The sequence below is a fragment of the Carcharhinus amblyrhynchos genome, chromosome 6, assembly GCF_965287045.1.
Source record: "Carcharhinus amblyrhynchos chromosome 6, sCarAmb.v2.hapA, whole genome shotgun sequence".
NCBI lineage: Eukaryota > Metazoa > Chordata > Chondrichthyes > Carcharhiniformes > Carcharhinidae > Carcharhinus > Carcharhinus amblyrhynchos.
Genome location: NC_137329.1, coordinates 112,737,488 through 112,759,736, shown reverse-complemented (window position 1 = coordinate 112,759,736; position 22,249 = coordinate 112,737,488). Strand labels below are relative to the sequence as shown.

Below are 22,249 nucleotides of genomic sequence, written 5' to 3'. Positions count from 1 at the left end.
CCATAACCCCCTTCAACCCATTAAGATCTCTTGAACTGTATAGGCCTAAACTGTTCAATCTGCTTCCATATGACAAACCCCTCATCTCTGGAATCAATCTAGTGAACCTTCTCTGAACAGCTTCCAATGCCACTACATTCTTTCCTCAAATAAGGGGACCAAAACTGTGCACAATACTCCAGGTATGTTCTCATCAATGCCTTGTGTAGTTGCAATAATACTTCCTTACCTTTTATATTCCATTCCTTTAGCTATAAATGCCAACATTCTATTTGCTTTCTTTATAATCTGTTGTACCTGCAGGCTAGTTTTCTGTGATGCGTGAATGAGGATACCCAGATCCTTCTGCATCAGAGCACCCTGAAATCTCTCCCCATTTGGATAATGAGTTGCCTTTCTATTTTTCCAATTAAAATGCATGACCTCACACTTAAACATGTCAAACCCCATCTGCCATATTTTGGCCCACTCTCCTAACCTATTTATATAGAATCATAGGAAAACTACAGCACAGGAAGGGAACAGTCTTGCCTGGTGATTGTCGAGCGATGTTCATTCATTTGTTGTCGTAGCGTCTGCATGGTCTCCCCAATGTACCATGCTTCGGGACATCCTTTCTTGCAACGTATTGGGTAGACAACGTTGGCCGAGTTGCAAGAGTATTTACCGTGTATCTGGTGGATGGTATTCTCACGTGTGATGATGGTATCCATGTCGATGATCCGGCATGTCTTGCAGAGGTTGCTGTGGCAGGGTTGTGTGGTATTGTGGTCACTGTTCTCCTGAAGGCTGGGTAGTTTGCTGCGAACAATGGTCTGTTTGAGGTTGCGTGGTTGTCTGAAGGCAAAAAGTGGGAGTGTGGGGGTGGCCCTGGCGAGATGTTTGTCTTCATCAATGATATGTTGAAGACTCCGGAGAAGATGTCTTCCCTTCCTGTTGGCGAACACTTCAGTGGTCATGGGCATTCAGCCTCTGACCTTCGGGTAAGCATTCTCCAAGGCGGCCTTCACGACACACAACAGCGCAGAGTCGCTGAGCAGAGATTGATAGCCAACCTCAGCACACATGAGGACGGTCTCAACAGGGATCTTAGGTTCATGTCGCACTATCTGTAACCCCTGTGACTTGCCTGGGTTTGCGAAACCTCACTTATTGTACTGCCGGGAGACAATACACATCTCTGTAATCTGTGATCAGTGCTCCTTCCACTCACATTGTTGGCCACTGTAGGACTTGAACAGCAGGTTAAGTGTAAAGATTCGCATTCTAATCAGTAATCTGTAAACTGTCTGTGCTTTATATGCTCTGTCTGAGGCCAGAACTCTCCATTCACCTGAAGAAGAGGGAAACCTCGAAAGCTAGTGAGTTTACTATCAAATAAATCGGTTGGACTTAAACCTGGTGTTGTCAGACTTTTTACTGCATTTCAGTATTCCCCACTATTAATTCTCCGGTTTCATCTTCCAAGGGACCAATATTCATCCTTGTGACTCTCTTACCTTTTATACCACTATAGAAGCTTCTGCTACCCTTCTTGATACTTTGCACTGGTTTTCTTTTGTAATTTACCTTGGCTTTTTGTTTATTACTTTTTTAATATCCCTTTATTTATGTTTGGAAATTTCCCAATCTTCCAGCCTACCACTGGCCTTTGCAATATGGTATACCATAGTTTTTGTCTTTTTATTGTTCCTTGAGCAACCAACACTTATTGCAGATGTGGTCACTGGGAACCACAATGGGGTCCACCAGCTTCTACATCATGTAGGAACAACGCATCACCTGACCCTCCATCCCTATTTTATTTAATTGGTTTTGAATTTGTTTTTTTTAAATTTTTGAACTTTTTTGTATTTCTGTTTATTATCTCAATCTGAATGCATCTTATAACCAATAATTTAACTCATTCAAAGTTAGCAGATTTCCTATTAGCCAATCAAATCACAGCCTTACTGTGATGTGTCCCCCTGCGCCGCCCCCCCCCCACCCCGCCCCTGTCACTTACCTGCTAAGTGTGATGTTACAGTTCGATTTCTTTTTACCTCTCGAGTCTCCCTCGCAGGTCCACCTCTCGCTCCTCCTGAAGATGAGCACCTCTTTTTTCCCTCAGCACCAAATTCCCACTCAGCTCCAAATTCCCGATATCCTCACTCCAGCTAAATCTCACTCCAGCTGCAGTATCTCTCCCACTGGCGTGTACAGACACACTGGTTGTGACTTAGTCTGGATAGCTAAGAATGGAACCACGAAAATAGGCAATCCACAGAGCAAGACAATGGAGGCGAATATGGCCTAGTCAAATGCTATTGAGAAGAGGAGGTGAACCATACAGAATCACAATCTCAAGGGATATCATTCATGATCGAATAAAAAGATTATTCAAAAAAATAGTAGCAAGACATTTGGAAAATCACTATACAATCTAGCAGAGTTAAACATGGTTTTAGGAAAGCAACATTGTTATAGAAATATGCATTAGCGTTCTTTACGCATGTGATGTGAAGAGTAAATAAAGGGAACCAGTGACTGAGAAATGTAGTTAGGTTTGCTGATTACACAAAGCTAGGAGGGAATGTAAATTGTGAGGAAGAAAAACTGGGACAGTAGTCAACTTGAGGAAGTGAGGCTATTTGCTTTAGAGGGAAAATAAATTCTGCTTTTCTAATCTTAGGAAGATATGAAACTTGTAAATATTGACTTTCTGAGATTGTTGTGTGTACAAAGAAAACAAAGTTAGCATGACATCCCATAAACAATTACAGAATCTCAGAATTGTTGTGCACAGGAGGTGGTCATTTGGTACTTGGTTCTCCAAACGACAGTTAAGAACATAAGAAATAGGAGCAGGAGTAGGCCATCTAGCCCTTCGAGCCTGCCCCGCCATTCAACAAGATCATGGCTGATCTGAAGTGGCTCAGTTCCACTTTCCCGCTTTCTCCCCATAACCCTTAATCCCCTTGCCTACCAAAAACCTATCAACCCGCGTCTTAAATATATTTAGCGAGGTAGCCTCAACCACTTCAACGGGCAGAGAATTCCAGAGATTCACCACCCTTTCAGTGAAGAAGTTCCTCCTCAACTCTGTTCTAAACTGCCCTCCCCCCACTTATCTTGAGGCTGTGCCCTCTAGTCCTGCTGTCCTTTCTGAAGTTGACCTGGTGATATTTCACCCGCTTTTTTCCTATACCCCTTCATATTCTTCCTTTCCAGATAATCTAATTTCCTCTTGAATACTTTCAACCTGCTTCCACCAGATTCTTGGGCAGTGAGTTCTAGAAGTTAACCATACACTGTGTGGGGGAAGAAAAGTTTCCCTCATGTTGTCATTTCTTCTTGTTCCAGTCATCTTAAATCTCTGCCTACCCTTTGTCTGTAATTGCTCTGCACATTTGGCCTGGAATGTGTTTCAGCATAATGTATCTCTTGCTCTGGTCTGTCATACATGTGCACTGACATTTTACAAGCTCTATGTTTCTACACATGTCTGTTGCTTTCCTTAGCATAAGCTTCTCCTCTTTCAGTAGATTTTCTCTCACTGATGGGTCTCCTATATTACAGAGGATTAATAAGAAATAGGAGCAGGAGTAGGTCATCTAGCCCTTCGAGCCTGCCCCGCCATTCAATAAGATCATGGCTGATCTGTTGGGGCTCAGTTCCACTTTCCCACTCTCTCCCCATAACCCTTAATTCCCTCTCTTATCAAAAACCCATCAACCCGCGTCTTAAAAATATTTAGCGAGGCAGCCTCCACCACTTCAACGGGCAGAGAATTCCAGAGATTCACCACCCTTTGAGTGAAGAAGTTCCTCCTCAACTCCGTTCTAAACCGAATACAGATCATCTTTTAGCTGTCCACATTCGTATGATTCTGCAAGTTGTGTTCTGTAATCGCATGCTGTTCAGGGGGTGCATCGGTTCATTTTCACCTTGAGTTCTAGTGTTGAATATATAATGCTCATACACAACATTCACTTGGGCTTCAAAGCACTCATTGAAGGCTTTCAAAATCTTTTCAATCTGCTTTCTTTGTCAGTTAGGTGTGGGGTAGTATGCAATTTAGAGCAGTCTCTTCCCAACAGTGTTAGAAGCGTGGCCACTCTTATCAGTGCTTGTTTGTTAACTAAGTCTGTTGTAAGCTCATTGGTTTGCCATTGCAAGAAGAAAATCTGCCAGTTTTGCCACATTGCCTTTTATTTGTACTGGAGCTGGGAGTGGAAGTTTTAGTGCTGTGCTCACTCACCAAATATTTTGCTTGCAACTTCTGGTACGCTTCTGGAAAGCTTTTCTTTGAGCATTCTCTGCAATTTTTAGTAGATTTGAACATTTCTGTGTGGCTTCTCTGCAGCATTTCCAGAATTTCTCTATTTTATCTCTTTCCTGACACCACGCTTTGTGTTTAAAGACTGCAGACCATCTTGATGCTTTCTTGGTTAGAGGGCAGTATTTTCTGTCCGCGCTCGCCCCAAGACTGGAAAATCTCACTCGAGGTCAAAGGACGTTTGCATGGTCTCGTACCGCCCACTATGATTCCCATGGCAGGCAGGATGGAAAATCGCATCCTGTCTTTTTTGAACTCATTCAAAGTGACAGCTTACTGTGAGACTGCTGCATGACAGCGGTCACATGAATGTGGCAAACCAGATAGATCATGTATGTTATGTTTCAGAACCTAAACAGTCCCCATATTTAATGAAGGATATATTTATTTATTTGGAGGCAGTATAATGGAGGTGATTTGGTCATTGGGATGAGAATATTGTCCTATGATAGGCTGAGTAAATTGGGCCTGGAGTTTATAAAAATCAGATACGATCTCATTGAAACATAGGGGATTCTGAAGGAGTTAAGAGGATTAGACATGGAGAGTTGTTTCCCCTGATTGGGAATCTTGCACATGGAGGCACAGTCTCAGAATAATAGGTCAATCATTTCGAATTGTGATGAGGCAAATTCTCTTCACCTGACAGTTGTGAATGCTTGGAATTCACTGAGGGTTGTGGATGCTCCATTGTTGGGCATATTCAAGGCTGAGATCAAGCAACCTTTGTTCTCTCAGATTCATGGGCTGTGGGAGCATTTAGGAAAGTGGAGTTGATTTAGGAGATCAATAATGATCGTATTGAATGGCAGAGCAGACTTAAAGGATCATATGATCTACTCTAGCTCTTGTTCCTTGTGTTATTGTGTATGCACATATAAATCACCAAATTGGACTGCTGGCAATAACAAAAATGTACTGACTGACATAATTGGTTACCTTGAAATATTTAATTAATTTAGCATTATTTTTCTTGGTTTATTTAAAATGTATTTCATATCTCTTAATGCACAGTGCAGTCTTTTTCAATTAATTTTTAAATTAATTGCAGGGATATCAACATTCCTGGTTCCTGCCAGTGGCACATCTACAGGACTGTACATACCATTTCCGTGTTGTTGCACCAGTAAGTCAATCTATTATCATGTTAGTATAATCTATACTGCAGCACTTGTATGGATCAGTGCTGTTCTTTTATCTGTTTAATCATTGAGCATTCTTTATTGTACAGGGGCTAGCAGATTGCAGAACAAATCGGAACTTCGCTGGGATATTCTTTACAGATTACTACTTTTACTTTTATCGAAAATGTAGCTAATTCAGTAAAACAAATCCTATATACGAATTGACCTTGGACTTACTGAAGTATCATCCTTTAGTATATGATTTCATGTGGCTCCATAAATAAGTCTGTTTGGTGCATGTTAATCTACCAGTTTAATTCTTTAAGATGTAAAGTTGCCCATGTTACATGTTGGCTTATGATTGTTGTCACCTCATCTGAAGAGCAGCACCAGCATCAAATAGGAATGGGTAAGAATCTGAAAAGCAGCACGCTTCTTCACGGGACCTTTATTTTGAGTAAATTGCCAAGAGTGGAAATAAATTTTGATAGTATTTAATTTTTTTTACTTCTGTAAAGTTTATAGATTAATAAAAATGAAACTGACTAAATGTGTCTCTAACTGGCTGAAGCTTTCCACTTTGCAGTATTTCAGTACAAACTGCATTATTACTAACATTCTAGAAAGCATAAACTTCTGTAAACTCTTCACTTGAAAAAAGTTTGCATGTTTTACTAAATTAGAAGGTATAATTAAGCAAGGAAACAACAGCAGAAAATTCCAAATGGCATAGCGTGAGTGAATGGAACAAGATAGAGTATAAGAAAAAGTGAGAAAGTACCCTTTAGCAGATGAGAGTCATGTATATTCAAATTAATGGAGCATGGGAAGAGAGTGTGGATAAAGGGATGTTTTGATCTGGCACACAAACAGTAAGTTAATGGGAATATAAAATGTAAATATTGGCATTTACCATCTGCAGTTGAATATAGCACTAGTTTGAATTCATTTGGATCATTGCTTTCAGTTTTGGGCACTCTGTCATTCTGTTTCTAGAACAAAGCTCCAAAGGAAGATGTCTTGCATGTCACTGACTTTGACAAAGTTATCAAATTAGTTCCGCTCTTCTCTTTCCTTAGGGCAAATTTTCCCTCAAGTGCTTATCCCATTCTCTACCTTTTGAAATTTATCATTGAATTTGCTTTGTGCTATCTTTCATCACTTACCAAAATGAATCACCTCACATTTCATTCCATTAAATTTCATCTACCACGTCTTCCTATTTCATCAATCCACCTGTACTCCAGAATTATGCTATATTCTCCTAATTGTTAATTTGTGCCACCTGCCAACTTTAAAATTATGCTTTACGTATTCAAATTCAGATCAATAATAAATATATCCTGGCTAGTTTTATTGGGTCTGTAAGGTATGCCCTAATGATTCACCGGCATAATGTCTTGGATGAAGCAAGGAACGTAGCTATGGAAACAACCTGGGTAGCATTCTCTATAGATAAGATTAAAGAATGATCTGCTTATAGTGTTTAAGAACATTTTCAATGCAGCCAAAAGATTTTATTACGGAAATCCAGACTAACACACCTGTCCCAGAAACCCATAGTTGCAGAATCACTCAAAAGAGAGACAATTACATATCTGGGAACTAAGACTATTCGGTGACTATGAAGATGAGGTTTGTGATGGCAGAATTTCTGTGACTGATAAAATGAAGTAGCAGGCTGAATGATTTATGATTTGTTCCCCTACCAATTACAATACTTGAGGTGTATTTAGTGAACCGGGAGCCAAAATGAACAGCTTAAGGTTGTTGGTCATGATTCAAAATGATGAAGTACAGGTGCCAGAATGACCAGAATCACTTAGTCTTGGCATGAGAATCAGAGAGGTAAAACAAGCTGGAAAGGATTGGGAAGTGCTGCAGTAATCCAGATTGGCATCAGTTTGGCACAGTTGGATGTATTGAACAATTTGTGTTTAGAAATGATATTATGCAGTAAAAAAAGAGACAGCTGATCAGGAGTAGCAAGGAAAGAGTAGTGTCCTGGAATTATGAGAGTCAGTGGAGAAACCAAACTTAAAGGAAATAATAATTACAATTATGTTCAGGTGTGTTCATCAGCTAAACATCCCAAAATCGAATGGACTAGCCTTTAATTTCAGTGGGAATCGATGAAGTTTTGGGACGGAACAAAATATCCCACTAGAACTATGTACCAGGAACTGTGTTTGAATAAAAGTGGCACAATCAGTATGCTGTTAATAAAGAAACTAATTATGGAACAACAGTTCAACCCCTCCCCATGCATTGCTGCCTTATTTCACAGAACATCCTTTTGTTCGGACAAGCCACTGTGCAGACTAATTGAAAATGCAATGCAAGTCCACTAGAGGGCTGAAAGTAATTCTAAAATAAGACAAAAATGCATTGGTTTTGTGAGCAAGGATAAGTTGTAGTGATTGTTTGACCCTGTTAAGAAGAAAATGGCAAATGACTTAGTGGATAGAAATCCCACCTGGTGTAGAACTAAGCCAAATAAACCAGAAGGTTCCAGGTTCAATTCCCAATATGAACTGTGTTAATTGATCTCAGCAGGACAGCAGTCAGACTGCTACAATCGATGTCATTGAGCTATGAAGGAAAAAAATCAGCAAAGATTAATTTTCCAGACTGTTATCCAGTGACCCTTCCTGGAACAAGCTGTATCTGGATATCAGGTGAGAATTGGTTTGCACGTGATATCCTCCATCCCTTCATTGACTGTGCAGTGCATGAGAACACTGTTTTGATGAAGTATTAGATTATTAGTGTTTATGGAACTGAGGGCAATTGAACCAATTGCCGTTGGGGGGTGGGGAGGGCATGGAAAGAGAAATGAGTTATATTTAAAGAGTGCCTGTTTAATTATGTATATTTGAATATTTACTGTCAAATCCTACTTGTTTAAGTGTGAGGAAAAGTTACAAATGAGATATCCTGACTTTGGTCTTCAAGTAAATGCTGGAATCAAGTATTACGGAAGACTAAACAATACATTTACAAAAATAATACTATGGTCAGGCAACATCGACATAGTTTTATGAAAGGGAAATACTGTTTGACAAATTTGAGGATGTAACCAGCTAAGTACATAGTATTTGATGTCGCAAACTTTGAGATTAAAAAGCATTCGATAAGGCGCCACACAAAGGTTAATACTGTTGTGAAAATTCGGTCCATGATGCATATGTTTTAGAATATAACTTAGGTTGGAGGGTCAAGTGTTTCTTTTAATTCATTCATGGGCTATTAGTGTCACTGACTAGGCCAGCATTTATCGCCGTCCCTAATTGCCCTTGAAAAAGATATGGTGAGCTGCCTTCTTGAACCACTGTAGTCCATGTGCTGTAGGAACACACAGTGCCAATAGTTAGGGAGCTTTCAGGATTCTGAGCCAGTGACAGTGAAGAAACAGTGGTGTAGTACCTAGTCAGGATGGTGTGTGACTTGGAGAGAAACCTGCAGTTGGTGGAAGTCCCTTGCATCTGCCGCCCTTGTCCTTAAATATAAGGTAAGTGGCATCTGATTGAGAAACTGGTTACAACTCAGCTGCAAATGCAATTCGAACAAACCTGGGTTTTGTTATACTTAAAAGACAATCTATATTTATCTTGCACAGTCAAGGGTGAAGTCACAAACATAGCCAGAAAGTCAGTGCTTCAATAAAAGACTTAAACTATGTATGTAGTTTTCAAACAAAAGGAAACTGAATGTGGCTTTGAAATGTGAAGTTTCTTCATGGAGTCAGGAAGTTTGGAGAAAGGTCATAAACCTCCATTAGCAAAATAAATTATTAATATGGGTTAGAGAGTCAAAAGAGTACCATTGAGGGTAGGATAATTAATTTAGGTATCTGTTTGAGAACTTCACAAAGCATGCAATATTGTCATAGAGATGGACTGTTGCAAGGTTTGGTTCAGTTTGTCTGTTTGTTTGCTGATGGAAGCAAGCAGTTCAGTTTGGGAAAGGACAGAGGCAGTAGCTTTGATGTAGATTGCATCTCTCCAGATTGAGAGAGTTGAGAGGAGATGACAGTTAGATCCTTGCTAGCTTGAGGCAAGTGGTCTATAGAAGAGTTGGAAGTGTCCTGATAATTAGAGGCAGGAATGTAGTTTTGTGAATTCTAGGGAAGGCAGTCTTAGGAGGAGAGACTGAATGATCAGAAGGTGAGAGCAGTCATCAAGGCGGTGAGCGCCACACGGTCTATTGAGCGAATTCAGAGGCTAGATCTTTGAAAGTGGAAAGTTAAATTCGCTTGTGAGTTTAATGAGATATTGTGATTCTTGGTGATCACTGATGTTTGGTGAGATGCTGAGAGACCCATGGGATCTACCTTGGTCCCATTTGCCACTTAATGTGCAATATGGTGTGTTTGACCATAATTTGTCTGTTAATTCATATTTGCCTCATGTTAATTCTGGAAGTTAGAGTATAATATTGACATTGTAGATTATTTTACTTTTATGACCTTGTAAAGTTTATGGTGTTTGTTTAGAACCATGAATTCTTGTGACTTTATTCTCTTAGTGGGTAACAAGGATTGCAAATTTTGTCTGCTCTAAACGAAAAGCTATTGGTCCTTAAATGGATTGTACATAAATTGGGGGCTCTTGCAGGATTCTGAAATCACCAGACAACTAAAACTGCTGGGACTTGCTGAGGTTAAGGCTGATACGATTCACAATATCTATTGAAAAGCTGAAATACAGAGCCCAGTAGTTTGAATGATGAGTCAATTGCCATTCCGAGCTTTGATATCATGAAGAATCTTCAGCTGGTGTTTAAATTCACTGAGGACAGAATTGAGAGATATTTTATCTTTTTTGAAAAGGTGGTGGTAAGTTGCAGTCACCAAACGACACTCATTTTGCAGAGCAGTTTGGTCAGAAAAGCTATGGATGTGTATTCTAGTCCTTCAATCTGCACCTTCACAATTCCAGGAAGCATTATTGGGCCTTTGGATGAAGCAAGAGAAGACAGTGGAACTACACACCATTAGACTCAGCATCTTTAGTAGATCAGGAGCAAGAATTCTGGCTGATTTGTCGTCTGGCTGCTGAAGCCAATTGCGAACCTTTGACATCAATTCCAGCTAAGGTTGTGAGATCAGGGTCAAATTTGTGTCTTTACTCAATGAGTCACTGGGAGGCATGTCTATGTATGCAACATTAGTTGTAATCTGTAGGTTATACTTTTTACAAGATTTGTGATCAAATTTCATGATCTCTGCTTTAGCCAGAAAAATACGTTTCTTGAATTATGCATAAACTTAAAAGTAAGTAAAGCTAAATAAATTTTTAAACCCTTGCAATTCCCCAATAAGATGACAGTAACTGAAAATAAGCTATATTTGGCAATTTGCTATTCAAAATACAATGAAAGCCTCTCAAAATTTGTACTATTTCTATTATAAATTGCATCCTATTGTTCCCACATTAAGTGGTGTAATTATTTTAGTGTATGCTTGAATTAAATTTTTCTTTGCCATTTTAACTGGTGTTGATCAATTTTTAAAAAACTGTTCAAAGTTGCCAGTTAAGTAGAAGAGTAATTTGATATGCACATATTAACTATTCAAAAGATGATATCGCTAACAGCAATTTCTAGCCTTTTATTGACATTAACTATCACTTTTCCCCATAATGTTGTCGGAGCTTTTGTGAAATTTTTAATTGTCCTTGGAGCATTTGCTAATTCTGCGTCATGCTCGACAATTCTATTATTTGTATCAGCAACAAGTTATGTAGTCTTCATTAAAGATAATTATCATTTGACAAATACCAGTAAATGATTATGCTCCAGTGGAAATCAGAAACAAATTGAACACAATTAAATACAATTAAAGAAGATTGTGACATTAGGATGTGTACTTTTTCTGACACATTATGAGGAGAGTTAAATTATCCATGAAGTATTAAAGATTTATCATAGCTTTGCTTTGTTTCCATTCAGGAAACCTTCGGGACTCGGACATGCATGTTGCTGGCAATGGCAATACATTTATCAAAGTCCTCAGTGAAGTCAACTATTTTAGCAGTGATTGTCCGCTAGCTTAAGTAATTTGTTAGATAAATTCTGTGGATCCTTTTGGGTAAACACAGTCCACGCAGCCCACACCGGATATGATTACAGATTCACCATTAGAGAAGAATATGGCCAGCACAGTGGCACATGGGTGGCAAGGTGGTTAACACTGTTGCCTCACAGTGCTAAGAACCCAGCTTTGATTCCAGCCTTGGGTGACTTTGTGGATGTCCTCCCTGTGCCTATGTGGGTTTCCTCTGCGTGCTCCGGTTTCTTCCCACGGTCCAAAGATTCACAGATTGGCCATGCTAAGTTGCCCTTTAGTGCCCAATGATAATGGGGTGAGGTAGATTAGCCATGGTAAATGCACAGGTTTATGGGGATAGGGCCTGTGTAAAATGCTCTTTTGGAGAGTCAGTGCCAACACAATGGTCCGAATGACCTCTTTCTGCAATTGTAGGAATTCTATAGATCAACAAAGGTTGCAAGTTTTTTCTTCCGAGCAAGTTAGTTTAATAATGCATTTAAAATAATTCCAGAAATAATCCACAAGATTTTTACCATTTATGTATATTTAGGTTAAATTCTGAAATATTTATCAGCTCAAAACCAAATAGAGATAAAGAGCAACCTGCATTTATGAAGTGCATTTAATGCAGGAAAGATCCCATGGTGCTCTACAGAAGGAGAAGAAAAAGACAACAGATAAAGGAAGAGATGCTGCATGGAAGAGAGTTGGAAGTCTCTGGAAAAAATGGGTGTTAAGAAAGATTTTGAAAAAGAGATTGAGGGATTAGGCAAAGTACCACCAAACTGTGAAGGCTGAAATGGCTGATGGTCTGTACAGCGTATACAGAAGGCCAGAGTCAGAGGTATAGGATTAAAATATAGCATCCAAGGCAAGTGGATTCTGACAAAGAATGGGAGGAGCAATGGAGGAATTTGAAGAGAGGATTCTTCAGTTTCAACAAGTCAGCTTAGTTTATGAGTTTTAAGTAAGTATGGAGGGTGAAATGGGAGGTTTGCAAGGATGACATTGAAGAAATTGAGTTTGGAGATGACAGAAGCTTTACGAAGCATTACACTGACTGGGGTTGAAGTCGAGGTATTAATGAGAAATATTGCGGGGGTGTGGGGAATAAGCAGTCTGCATGGTGGGTAACAAGTGAATTTACCAGAGTTGAGATGATTTAACAACACAATTTTATATCAAAGCACCAAATAAAATGTGGCCCTATTGTCTTAGCTGTGTTTGTAGGGGTTACCATTTTTGTTTAGGTTTCCTTGCTCATCAATGGTTGTGCAGTAATCAGAGAGCAGTGTTGTTTATAACCTAGGATTTCCTTCTTGTAGTTGAAGAGAGATCAGCTGCTGGAATTTAAACATTGGGTGTATGTTGGGAATGAAAATGTTACCTCATAGGTTGAACATTGCTGCCATCAGACTTCTGAATGAACCTACCCTGCTTTAAGTTGATCTTCTTCTACACTCTAGCTATGACTGTAACACTACAGTTGCACTTTCTCCTTTCCTTCTCTATGAATGGTATGCTTTGACTGTAAAGCGCACAAGAAACAATACTTTTCACTGTGTACTAATACATGCGACAATAATAAATCAAATCAAATTAAAATTGCAGCTCATTCTCTATCACTTTCTTCAACTGCTGTTAACTACATGGCCGGTTGAGTCCTTAAACAATATTAGGTTAGACATCACTACTATTCTTTTGAGGTTTAAATGTTATTCTTGGCTCTGAAACATGGGACTAGTTTCCTAATTTGTCCAAGGTATTTGACCTGTTCCATTATTCATGGTTGTGTTGACTGTAATCAAGGTAAGGTTTCAGCTTCTTTGTAAATTCCTGCGCCGCACTTCAAAATAAAGTACTGAGAAAGAAAGCCATTTCATTGTACAAGGAAACTCTGCCAACACTAAAATAATGATCAACAAAGGAGTAGTAGATTTTGACTAATAGAAATCAAATATTTTTAACAGGAATAGAAGTTTAGACATTTCTTCCTGGCTGGTGATTGTAGCTTAATATTTGCAATAAATTTTCTATATGCAAAATTCTCTTACCAAAGAGATTTGGGACTCTGACCTCATTCTGGATGTAGCAACAATTAAATTCACCTTGGCACCTTACATTTGTTTTTTTGTAATGACTATCTTTACTTTAGAAGAATAACATATTTTGTATTTTATGGTAGAAGTCCCTGTAAACCACTATATCATCAGACTTACTATGGGCAATGCCAATTAGCAGATCAGCTAGTGATAGGATAAAAGAGTATGTATGTATGTATGTATGTATGCATTTCCTGTCCATTGCATGAGCACTGGGATATGTTTCCTGATGAGATAATTATCAAAATGAAACCTAACCTTTCATCTTAATTCCTTGCTAAGGAATCATATAGTTTATGACCTGGAATGAACACTCCAGATTGTCTCACTGAACTGACGCACACCAACCAGTTCAGATTATATTAGCTATTACATAACCAACCACCCACTATGATCTGCACAAGCTACTATGTGACCCTAATTAATCCTTTCTTACCAATTATCAAGTAATAAACTAATGAACATCAATACTAACAAGCGTCAACCCTGTTTCAATTGGTGGACCCCTCATCCTTGCGTCACAAAGTTTCAAGTTCAAATCCTACTCCAGGTTTGGAGCACAAAAATTAAGGCTGACCTTCCATGCAGTAATTACTGAAGGAATACTGCATTGTTAGAAGTATTTTTTGGACAAGATGTTAAACATCAGTTGGATGTCCCATGACACTATTTTGTAGAAGAGCAGGAGATTAGCGCATGCGTAGTGGCCCCTGTCTGCTGGCTTCCTGATTGCTGGCCAGCCCCACGACACATGCACCGCTGGCCGCATGACTCCACCGCACCCCCCCCACAGCAATGTCCTGGCTCAGCCCCTCCTCCCCACACTTCCTCACTGCTGCGCACGCGCACACGCACGCACACACACACAGCTGAAGGTCCGTACAGTGTATACAGAAGGCCAGAGTGTCTCTCTCTCTCTCTCTCACACACACACACACACACACACACACACACACACACAGCCAGCCTCAACTGCAGGCCTCCCTCCTTTTGTCACATGCAGAGTGACAGTGGGGCTCCCACCCCCCACAGCTCATGTTCCTCTCACCACCCGTCCAAGGCCCTGGCCACCATTAGGCCCCACATCCTATGCCCTTTGGGCATTGCCAAGGTGGCATTGCCACCTTGGCATGCCCCCCCACCACCATCACCAGCACCTAACTCTCTTGGGGGGGGGGGGGGGGGGGGGCCTCCCCTTCACTCCAGCAGGGTTGGTCCACCAGCTCCCCACAAGTGGACGACTGTACTAAACCCCACTAGAGTGAATCACTCTTGGCAGGACGGTGAAAAGAGAGGCTAGCGGGCCAGGAGACTGCTGTCCCAGGCCCGCTTATGATATTGAAATTATATATAAATTTGTTTCTGAATACATTAGGCAGCTCCGCACCGATTTCTGGCACAGAGCTGACAGTGCTGTAAATCCAGCACTGGGAGACGTGTGGAGGCTGTGGTGCCCAGCGGGGAACCCGCGAAACAGCCTCAGCTAGAGTCTCCCAGCCGGCTGCGCTACAAAAGCAGTGGGATGGGAGAATTCAACATTGTTGACTACATTAAAGCCTCTGAGGTTCTTCTTCATAATGAGTCCAGATTTTGTATGACACCTCATCCTTCTCAGTTGGTACAAATGAGCTGGTTGACATATTTACATCTGGGAGGATAGTGTTGACTTTCTCAGGCATCAGAGTGATTAATCTCCATCTGTCAGACTGCTAGCCCTTACTCTTGGATCCTCTGCTGTTGGATAAATGGACTTTTCACACTGGTGAAATAGCTGGCTTAAATCATCCCAAAGATCTCAGTTGCTCTTTCTGGTTTTATGAAGACACTCTTCTGCATATGTTACAAAAAAAACTGAAGATGAAGACTGAACTTAAGTGTCAAAAACACCATCTGGTATGTCTTTAACTTCTGGAAAGAAAACTCTGTAATTTTATTGATAATCCAAGTGAAATGTTACAGAATTCCACCCTTCTGGTGCAAATCACCCCATATTTCATACCTCATTGATCCACTAAATAAAGACACATAAACAAGGTCATTTTAATAATAAAAACAAAAAGTTTTAAAGAATCTGGTTGTCTGCCAGCATCTGTGGAGAGTGAAGTAGAGGACATTTCAAATCCAGTATGACTCTTTGTAAGAACAGGTCATTTTAGTTCCTAGAATCAGCCTTTTGCTGACAAAGGGCTTCACGCAGGTATTCATCATCTCCCTTAATGGAACATCTCTTGCCTTGTGGCATTGAAGGCTTGTCTTCTATTCCTGGTAAAGAATATTTGGTTTGTATAATCTTTTATGATTAACTTGCATTAACTCTTACCTTTCCTAGCATTTATATTGACTGCATTTAGGGCAATAAATGGGGAATAACTCCTATACCTTCACATCACATGTAACTATAAGCACTAAGCAAATTTAGAACCATAGATTCCCTGCAGTGCAGAAGGAAGACATTTGGCCCATTGAGTCTGCATTGACTCCCCGAAAGAGCATCCCACCCAGGCCATTCCCGCTGCCCTATCCTCATAACCCCATGCAGATACCGTGGCTAATCCACCTAATTTGGGATGAAATCCAGGCAGACACAACAGAACTTACAAAATCCACAGTGAGCCAAGGCTGGAATTGAACCCGAGTCCTTGGCACTGGAAGGCAGCAGTGCTAACCACTGCCGCCATGTCACCAAAAACCTCTTCCATCTGATTGGCTAATCTGTGATTTGCACAGAAACCAGCCATTCATTAGTCTACACTAGTGCTTATGCAACAAACGTGCTTCCTTCTATCTTTCTTCACTTCATCCTATCAACTTATTCTTCAGTTCCATTCTATGTGCTGTACTTATCCATCTTCTCCTTGAATACATCTATGTTGTTACCAGCAAGTACTTTGAATTCTTCTTATGAATTTTTAGGACAGTCACTTGAAATATATAGAAGACACTTTCCAATCAACACAACACACTTCATTAACACTAATCAGAATCGCTTTTGAGTAATTGAAAAATTAATCTTGACGGTCATAATTTAAGAAAATATTATTAATGCAATTCCAATGTATAATTAATTCCATTGCTGAAAACAGAATAATTAAACTCAATGTTTAATTAAATGAGGCTTACACTGATGAATTTAAGCAAAACTCACATCAGTCTCAAAATGCTTCCTATTTTTAAATTGCATATTATTTAGTAATGTACATTTTCTAATGCAAGTTACATAAGTTATCACAGTGGTTTCAACAATATGTTGGGTTTATAGTGGCACTTTATGATCTGTTGTTTCATTGCCATCTGACTGTATTTTGCATCATTTGCATATCAATACTACTACAGTTGCTCTGTAATCTGGTAATCATAGAATCCCTACAATACAGAAAGAGTCCGCACTGACCACAATCCCTATCTGTAGGGATATAGGGATAGGCCCTATCCCTATATCCCTACATATTTACCCACTAATCCCTCTAGTCTGTGCATTTCAGGACACTAAGGGGCAATTTAGCACAGCCAATCAACCTACCCGCACATCTTCGGACTGCGGGAGGAAACCGGAGCACCTGGAGGAAACCCACGCAGACACGAGGAGAATGTGCAAACTCCACACAGACAGTGACTCAAGCCAGGAATCGAACCCTGGTTCCCTGAAGCTGTAAAGCAGCAGCGCTAACCACTGTGCTACCGGGCCGCCCAATAGGTTGGTTAGGTAATGTTATGATGGTGGAGTTGAAGCAGCTCCGAAGAAATCCAGCCTTAGCGACAGTTAAAATATTTATTACTCTGCTCCAAAACCAAACATTTCAGTGAACTAGAATTAATTTCAGATTTTTTATTTTTAAGTAATTTTATTTATTTAGAGAAATGTATTCCCCATTTCCAGTCCTCAGTCCTCATCATGTCTCTCTCTGTTGTTGGTATTGCACATCAGGCCCTTCCTTTCAACACACTCCTTTGTTTTGACAACTGTTGCATGATCTGCTCTATGCATGAGCTATCTGTTCTCTTCCTCAATCAGCTTTACATCTATTGACCAATATGCTGATGAACAAATGCTTACAGAAGTGTTTCATGGAACATGTCAGATGTGAGTTTTGTAGTTTACCATTTGGTTTATGTATCATAGTTCTTTTTCTGAAAGGTAACTTCTATTTAGTGAAGTCCATAATGGTATTGTTCGGAATTTAAAATATTACACACACCAGGGTTAACAAATAAAACAAGTACCACCGAAAAATCTGTTTGCATGACCTTTCAAGGGTTAATTATTTCTAATTAACATTATTTGCCCACAGAATTGAGCTTAATTGAAATATCTTCATTTGTACTCTGATATAATAATCATTCTAAAGGCTTGTTATTTAGAACCATATCATTATTTTGCCACTCATGTTTTTGTTTTGTGTGTTTTAAAAATAATGATGCAGAATTCTCAACAGTGTTTTTGACCAAGAATGGATGTTGTTGCCTGTAAGTTAAGTCGTATGTCTCAAAATTTAATAACATTTAAATTCCTGTTGGTTTTTTCCAGGTATTAATCCCAAACTGCTACAGTTCAAAGTTTCTATAAGGTTGTCAAGGAAAGTAGTTTGACAATCTTCAGGTCATACCTAAATTATTTTATTTTGGATACAATTGTAATTGCATGAAAATTTGGATCAGCCATCTTGGGAATAAACTTTTAGTTCCTGCACATTCCTTAAGGATGAAGTTTAAGTATGACAAGTTTTGGGAGCCTTGGATAACGAGAGATATTGTGAGACTAGTCAAAGAGAAAAATGAAGCATTTGTTAAGGCTAGGAAGCTGAAAACACACGAAATAAGCATGGAATACAAAGAAAGTAGAAATTTAAGCAAGAAATAAGGAGGGCTAAAAAGGGCCACAAAACATCATTGGCCAGCAGGATTAAGGAAAATCCCAAGGCTTTTTTACATATATAAAGAGCAAGAGGGTAACCAAGGAGAGAGTTGGTCTACTCAAGGACAGGAGAGAGAATCTATGCATGGAAATGGGTGAGATATTAAATGAGTACTTTGCGTCACTATTCACCAAAGAGAAGGACTTGGTGGGCGATGAATCTGGGAAAGGGTATGTAGATAGTTTGTCATGTGGAGATCAAAAAGGAGGCAATGGGGTTCTTGAGAAACATTAAGGTAGGCAAGTCCCCAGGCCTTGATGCAATATATCCAAAATACTGTGAGAGGCAAGAGAGGACATTGCTGGGGCCTTGAGAGAAATCTTTGTATCCTTACTGGCTACAGGGGAGGTCCCCGAGGATTGGAGAATAGCCAGTGTTGATCCTTTGTTTAAGAAGGGTAGCAAGAATATTCCAGGTAATTACAGGCGGTAAGCCTTATTGTCAGTGTTAGGGACAATTGGAGAGGATTCTTCGAGATAGGATTTACTTCTGCATGGAAATAAATGGACGTATTAGTGAAAGATAACATGGTTTTGTGAAAGGGAGATCAAATCTCACTAACTTCATCGAGTTTTTCGAGGAAGTGACGAAGATGATTGAGGGTAGGGCAGTGGATTTTGTCTACATGGACTTCATTAAGGTCTTTGATAAGGTCCCTCATGGCAGACTGGTGCAGAAGGTGAAGTTGCATGGGATCAGAAGTGAACTGGTAAGATGGATACAGAACTGGCTTGTTGATAGAAGACAGAGTGTAGCAGTGGAAGGGTGCGTTTCTGAATAAGGGCTATGACACATGGCGTTCCTCAGGGATCAGTGCTGGGACCTTTGCTGTTTGTAATATATATAAATGATTTGGAGGAAAATGTAACTGGTTTGATTGGTAAGTTTGCAGACAACACAAAGGTGCGTGGATTTACAGATAGCATTGAGGACCATCAGAGGATACAGCTGTATATAAATCAGTTGGAGGTTTGGGCGGAGAAATGGCAGATGGAGTTTAATCCAGACAAATGTGAGGTAATGCATTTTGGAAGATCTAATACAGATAGGAAATATACAGTAAATGGCAGAATCCTTAAGAGTATTGATAGGTAGAGGGATCTGAGTGCACAGGTGCACAGGTCACAAAGTGGCAATGCAGGTGGAGAAGGTAGTCAGAAGGCATACGGCATGCTTGCTTCGTAGGCCGAGGCACTGAGTTTAAAAGTTGGCAAGTCATGTTGCAGCTTTATAGAACCTTAGTTAGGCTGTACTTAGAATATAGTGTTCAATTCTGGTTGCCACACTACCAGAAGGATGTGAAGGCTTTAAAGAGGGTACAGAAAAGATTTAGCAGGCTGTTGCTTGGTAGGGAGGGCATTAGCTATGAGGAGATGTTGGAGAAACCTGGTTTGTTTTCGTTAGAACCATGGAGGTTGAGGGGCGACTTGATAGAAGTCTACAAGATTGAGGGGCATGGACAAAGTGGATAGTCAGAAGCTTTTTCCCAGCGTGGAAGAGTCAATTACTGGGGGCACAGGTTTAAGATGCGAGGGGCAAGGTTTAAAGGAGATGTACAAGCGTGTCTTTTACACAGAGGTTGGTGGGTGCCTGGAACTCGCTGTGGGGGGAGGTAGTAGAAGCAGATACGATAGTGGCTTTTAAGGGGCCCAGTGGTTAGCACTGCTGCCTCACAACGCCAAGGACTCAGGTTGAATTCCCAGCTTGGATCACTGTCTGTCTGGAGTTTGCATGTTCTCCTGAAACTGTGTGGGTTTCCTCTGGGTGCTCCGGTTTCCTCCCACAGTCCAAAGGTGTGTAGGTAGGTGGATTGCCCATGCTAAATTGTCTCTTGGTGTCAGGGGGACTGGTTAAGGTAGATGCATGGGGTTATGGGTATAGGATCTGGGTGGGACTGTGGTCAGTGTAGACTTGATGGACCAAACGTCCTCCTCCAACACTGTATGATTCTATGATTTGTCTAGTGTTCAGTAGATCTTCTTTGGTAAGGGAGGTTGTTGAACATCAATTGAAAATTTTACAGGATTGGGGCTCAAGTATAGGAGGTACATTTTCTGATGCAGACAAGATTTTCTAATAGTAAGAAATGGGGACAAAACTTAACGAGAAGAAAATTCAGGGCAACTTTATATTACGATTTGTAGTCGCAGGTGCAGATTTGGATGTGGAGTTTAATGGTGGGAGTGGATAATCTATAGTGGTTGAAGTTTAAAGGGACATAAACTATTAAAGGAAGCAATAGCACAATATGAGGCCCATTAGTACCTGTCTGGCCCTTGGAATAAGCTAAGCAATTAATTCCACTTCCCCGCTCTTTCCCCTTGGCACTGTATTTTTTTCCTTTAAGTATTTATCCAATTCTCTTTTGAAAGTTTTCAAAGTGTCAGAAAAATAAATTACAATCTTGATAAAAGTTATTGCAGCCCATTCACTTAGTTAGAACATTACACTTTTCAGATCCGTTGCCCATCTCATGGGATAACACCACACCAATGCCACATGGAGAGGCACCACAGGTCAACACCAGTTCCTTGATGTACTAACCAGTTCATAGAATGCAGGAATTGCTTTACTCTGTCTAATGTTTCTATCTGGGGGGTCTTCCAAAGACCAAAGCTGATTATGCAAGGGTGCTAATAATATTATGTTTGTTTAAAAAACAATGCCGATAGTAGTTACCATTCCCAAAATGATTTGAGCTTAGATGTATTTTTGGAGGCCAATGCCTCCTTTGAGGTCTTGACCTTGCTTTCCATGCGTATAATCCTTGTACATCTTTACGTTACCCCAAGTAGGTTGCCTCAATGACCTGAAAATTACATTTCTCCTTGAGGTGAATTCCAACCTCTGGAAATCGCCTCAACACTTCCTCTAAGTTTGCTAGATGCTCAGCTTCTGTCGATCCAGTTATCCAGTGCTTGTTTAAAATTTATATCGGCAAGTAATCTTCATTAAACCACCTGATTATTCACTCTGCAGACTAATCTGTCCTGTAACATATCATTCAACATGGCTCCAAAATTGCATTATTCTGATACCTGTTACCATTTAGTGATGTGAGCAACTATCTTTTCACCTGGGATTCTTCCTCTTGAATTAAACTTGAATCTCTGAAGTATGACTGATGTATTAGGCTAGAAATGTAACTTCTTCAATTCAACAAGCTCACTGAATGATTTGGAGATGGGCATGCTTGAAGCTGAGAGACAATAAATCAGATCATAATTTTGGGTTCCACATGCACTCAGGAGATTTGCCTTATGCTTTGGCTCCTCCCCTATTTTATTTGCTTCAAAGTAATACCCAAATATAGGAATTAGGAGCGAGAGTAGGCATTGCAGCCTTTTGAGCCCACTCTGCCCTTCTATATGATCATGGCTGATCTCTATCTGGGAGACTGCACTCTGGAATAGTGAGTTCCATAGATTCACAACCCTCTGAGCAATGGCTGCTTCTTTTTTCTATGTTGAACCTCCCCCCTTACTCTACAACTATGATCTCTTTGTCCTAGACTGTTCTAGAAGAGGGAACATTTGCTCAACATTTACTTTATCAATCCCGTTGAGTGTTCTATATACCTCAATCTACGAAATATTCTCAGAACAGTCCTCACTCCCACAGATGCTGCGTTTATTGCAGAAACACGCTGGATGGAGGGAGTTCCAGGAGGCAGCTTTGGAGGTTGTGCGTAGGGGTGGTATGCCAGCAGCTAGACACCAGAAGACAGTATGCCGAAATCT

At 40.1% G+C, this 22,249-nt stretch overlaps 1 protein-coding gene across 2 annotated transcripts in view; it reads left to right on the top strand.

Moving 5' to 3' along the window:
* Positions 1-22,249, top strand: part of myrfl (myelin regulatory factor like) — a 101,178-nt gene that overhangs the window by 56,100 nt on the left and 22,829 nt on the right. The window contains exons 24-25 of one of the 2 annotated variants that reach the window (XM_080191213.1): positions 5,370-5,444; positions 5,550-5,911. In XM_080191213.1, the coding sequence (XP_080047339.1) occupies positions 5,370-5,444; positions 5,550-5,636 (162 nt within the window). In that variant the 3' untranslated portion in view covers positions 5,637-5,911. Of the gene's footprint in view, positions 1-5,369; positions 5,445-5,549; positions 5,912-22,249 lie in introns of those variants that run through there. The other variant, XM_080191212.1, reaches the window with a different exon arrangement.